This window comes from Pteropus medius, unplaced genomic scaffold (assembly GCF_902729225.1).
Source record: "Pteropus medius unplaced genomic scaffold, Ma_sr-lr_union100, whole genome shotgun sequence".
Taxonomy (NCBI): domain Eukaryota; kingdom Metazoa; phylum Chordata; class Mammalia; order Chiroptera; family Pteropodidae; genus Pteropus; species Pteropus medius.
This window is the reverse complement of record NW_024355205.1, coordinates 29,647,473-29,650,191: the sequence shown is the minus strand read 5'-3', so window position 1 is coordinate 29,650,191 and position 2,719 is coordinate 29,647,473. Positions and strand designations below refer to the sequence as shown.

The window sequence follows — 2,719 nt, the reverse complement described above, 5'->3', positions numbered from 1 at the left end:
TTAATGTTATAATAATTTAAAAAATTGACTAAGCCCGTTCCACTGTCATATTAATTCTTATGGGTCATGCTTATCCATTGTTATTAGATTACAGTTATTGGAATAAAGTTTATCGAGTTTATTTAGAAAGAGACTTGGCTACAAAAACTACTTATTAGCTTCTGATTCGCTTTGGTGTTTGAACATAAAGGGTGAGTCCCGTTGTCCTCTGAAGTTCCTTCTGGCATCATGCTCTGGTCACATGGTAACTTTTCTGAGTCAGCTTATACCTTGTATATGCCTTTCTGGCCTTTTTCCTTACAGGCGTTACCATTGTCATCTTAAAGCATGTTCATGTCCCGTTAGCTATGGGAGAGTGACTGGTTAAGTTCTGCTTAAAACATTAAATGCCAACAAAAAACCAAACAGAGCATGGGTTAGTAATGAGTCCTGGTCAGAAGGGAGAGTGTGTGATGGTAGGATGGTGGTATTTTTGGTGCTACTGTCAGATCAACAATCATCTTATCCAAGCAAGATGAGTAAGGGATGAAGTGTGGGCTGGGATGACCAATAGCTTTGAAGCCATCAACTAACCTTCTTAATCCTGGGACTAAGTATGGAAGCCTTATGATTTAGTTACCAAACTACTAAACTTTCTTTATGAGGATGAAGGCTTCTCAAGAGACAATTATCCTGGAGATTCACAAGGTGTTCTGAGGCAAGCTGGTCTGAGCCAAAGAAGCTCCCACCCCAGTTTTCTCAGCCCCACCCACCAGCAAGGATGTATAAAAGCTCAGTAGCCTGAAGTGACATTCACAACTCAGGAACTAGCTTCAGCAGCTTACCCACAGCTCTCTGTCTGGTACCATGTCCTACAACTGCTCCATGAGGAACTGCTCTTCCAGGCCAATTGGAGGACACTACACTGTCCCAGTGGCCCCAGTTGCCACAGCTTCTACTCATGATGCCGACTGCCTGAGTGGCATCTGTTTGCCCAGTTCCTTCCAAACTGGCTCCTGGCTCCTGGACCACTGTGGTCAGGAGACCTGCTGTGAGCCTCCTGTCTGCCAGCCAACATGTTACCAGCAAACTTCTTGCAGCTCTAGCCCGGGAAAGGTGACCTGTGTCTCCAACCCCTGCTCAGCTACCTGCAGCCGGCCACTCACCTTTGTCTCCAGCAGCTGTCGGCCCGTGGCCGGCACCTCTGCTGCATGCCAACCAGCGGGAGGAGTTTCCTCTGTCTGTCAGCCAGCCTGCAGTGTCTCCAGGACATACAAGCGGTCCTGTGTGTCCAGCTGCCGAAGAAATTGCTAACTGTAGGAGCCAGTGAGTGAATCAAGACTCCATGACCTGCCAGCTGTGTTTCCAGGATCTTCCAGCTTGCTGCCTGTCCCTGAATAGCTCTTCGTTGCTGACACCTATTCTGACTGCCTGATTGCTGGCTAATAGCCCTAAATAGCTGCCTTTGGCAATCTGTGATTTTTCTGGCCACCACCAAGCTTATTTTAAGTGTTTATCACTGGTGGCGCATATGCTTCTGGATGTTTCCAGAAACTTTACAACCCGCGTCCCGGTCTCTGGTGGTTTTGGCATGTTTTGACCTTGTTGTGTCTCTGGGCTTCTGATTTTTTTTTTTCCTCTATAAAGGGAAACTTGTCTTGCTCTGTATTTTTCAATAAACCTGTATCAGTTGGCATGGCACTTATATGTCTCAATAGAGTTCTTTATTTGTGAGGGTTTTTGCTGTCATCAATCATCCTTTGCTGGTTGGGGTCTGAAAATTCTCTTCTGAGAGTAGAGTATGAGTTCAGTTATTGTGTTTCATGAGAAACAGAAGATTATTTCATATTTTACTTGGTTAGAGAGTCCTTGGCCATGTAGTGAGGCAGAGTGACTTGTCTGCCATATTTCCTCCAATTTGTAGAACATAGAAAAGCTACTTGTGAAGACAGGCAGTTTGGGGAATGATACGGCGAAGGGGGCAGTGGAGTTATTTAGAGGTTCGGAGTCTTACTTCACCAAAGGAGCACAGTGGAAAACTAAGAAGATCCCATGCGATCAGACAAAATGAGGGGAGAGGAGGGAGAATGATAACTCAGTTTTCTGGCCCTGAGACTCATGGCATCAAAAGGATGGCTCCAGCTTTATCTTCTTGCTGCGGCATGCTCAGAGTAAATTAAAGCTTTGTGTTTTTGTAAATCTTGGCAGGAGAGACTTAAAAGTAAGTTTCCAAAGCCTGTCGGTTTATTTTAAGACTTATGGTCTTATTTTGTGCTTGTTCCCCCCTGGAACCCATATACTGATAAAACAAACCATCTCAATTGGTGACTGACATGCTAACTCCCTTTGTCTTTTTTAAAAAGTGAGAACTGGCTATCGATTGTTTTGCTTTTGTCTGTATCCTCTCCTGTATCCAGAAATACATCTTTGTATTTCCTTTTCAGAATTGCTCAGGAAGAAACAGAAGAAGTAGCTTTTTAAAGAAAATGGAGGCAGAGGAGGTATATATGCCACAGGCAATGGTGCCTTTTCTCATAATGGAGGTGCTTAGTGCCTTGTGGAGAATGATCATTTACCTCAGTTGTCAGCACAAAATAGTTTTCCTATTTCACTAATGGCTTTTCAGAGAGGCAAAATGTATAGGTGATTTTCAGACAGATGGAATAGCTAATTTTTTTCTATTGTTGACTCTACTCTTAGAATAAAGAGTCTCTCTAATCAAAGAAATGTTAGTGTGTGT

General features: G+C 43.7%; 1 protein-coding gene across 1 annotated transcript; it reads left to right on the top strand.

Annotated features, from left to right (window-relative positions):
• The first annotated feature begins 846 nt into the window (after positions 1-846).
• KRTAP11-1 (keratin associated protein 11-1) lies at positions 847-1,293 on the top strand. The gene has a single exon (XM_039857922.1). It carries the CDS (start codon positions 847-849, stop codon positions 1,291-1,293), a length of 447 nt encoding a protein of 148 aa, XP_039713856.1.
• Positions 1,294-2,719: the final 1,426 nt, after the last annotated feature.

Excerpts from the sequence above, each read along its gene's own strand:
- KRTAP11-1 (XM_039857922.1), top strand. The coding sequence starts at position 847 with ATGTCCTACAACTGCTCCATGAGGAACTGCTCTTCCAGGCCAATTGGA.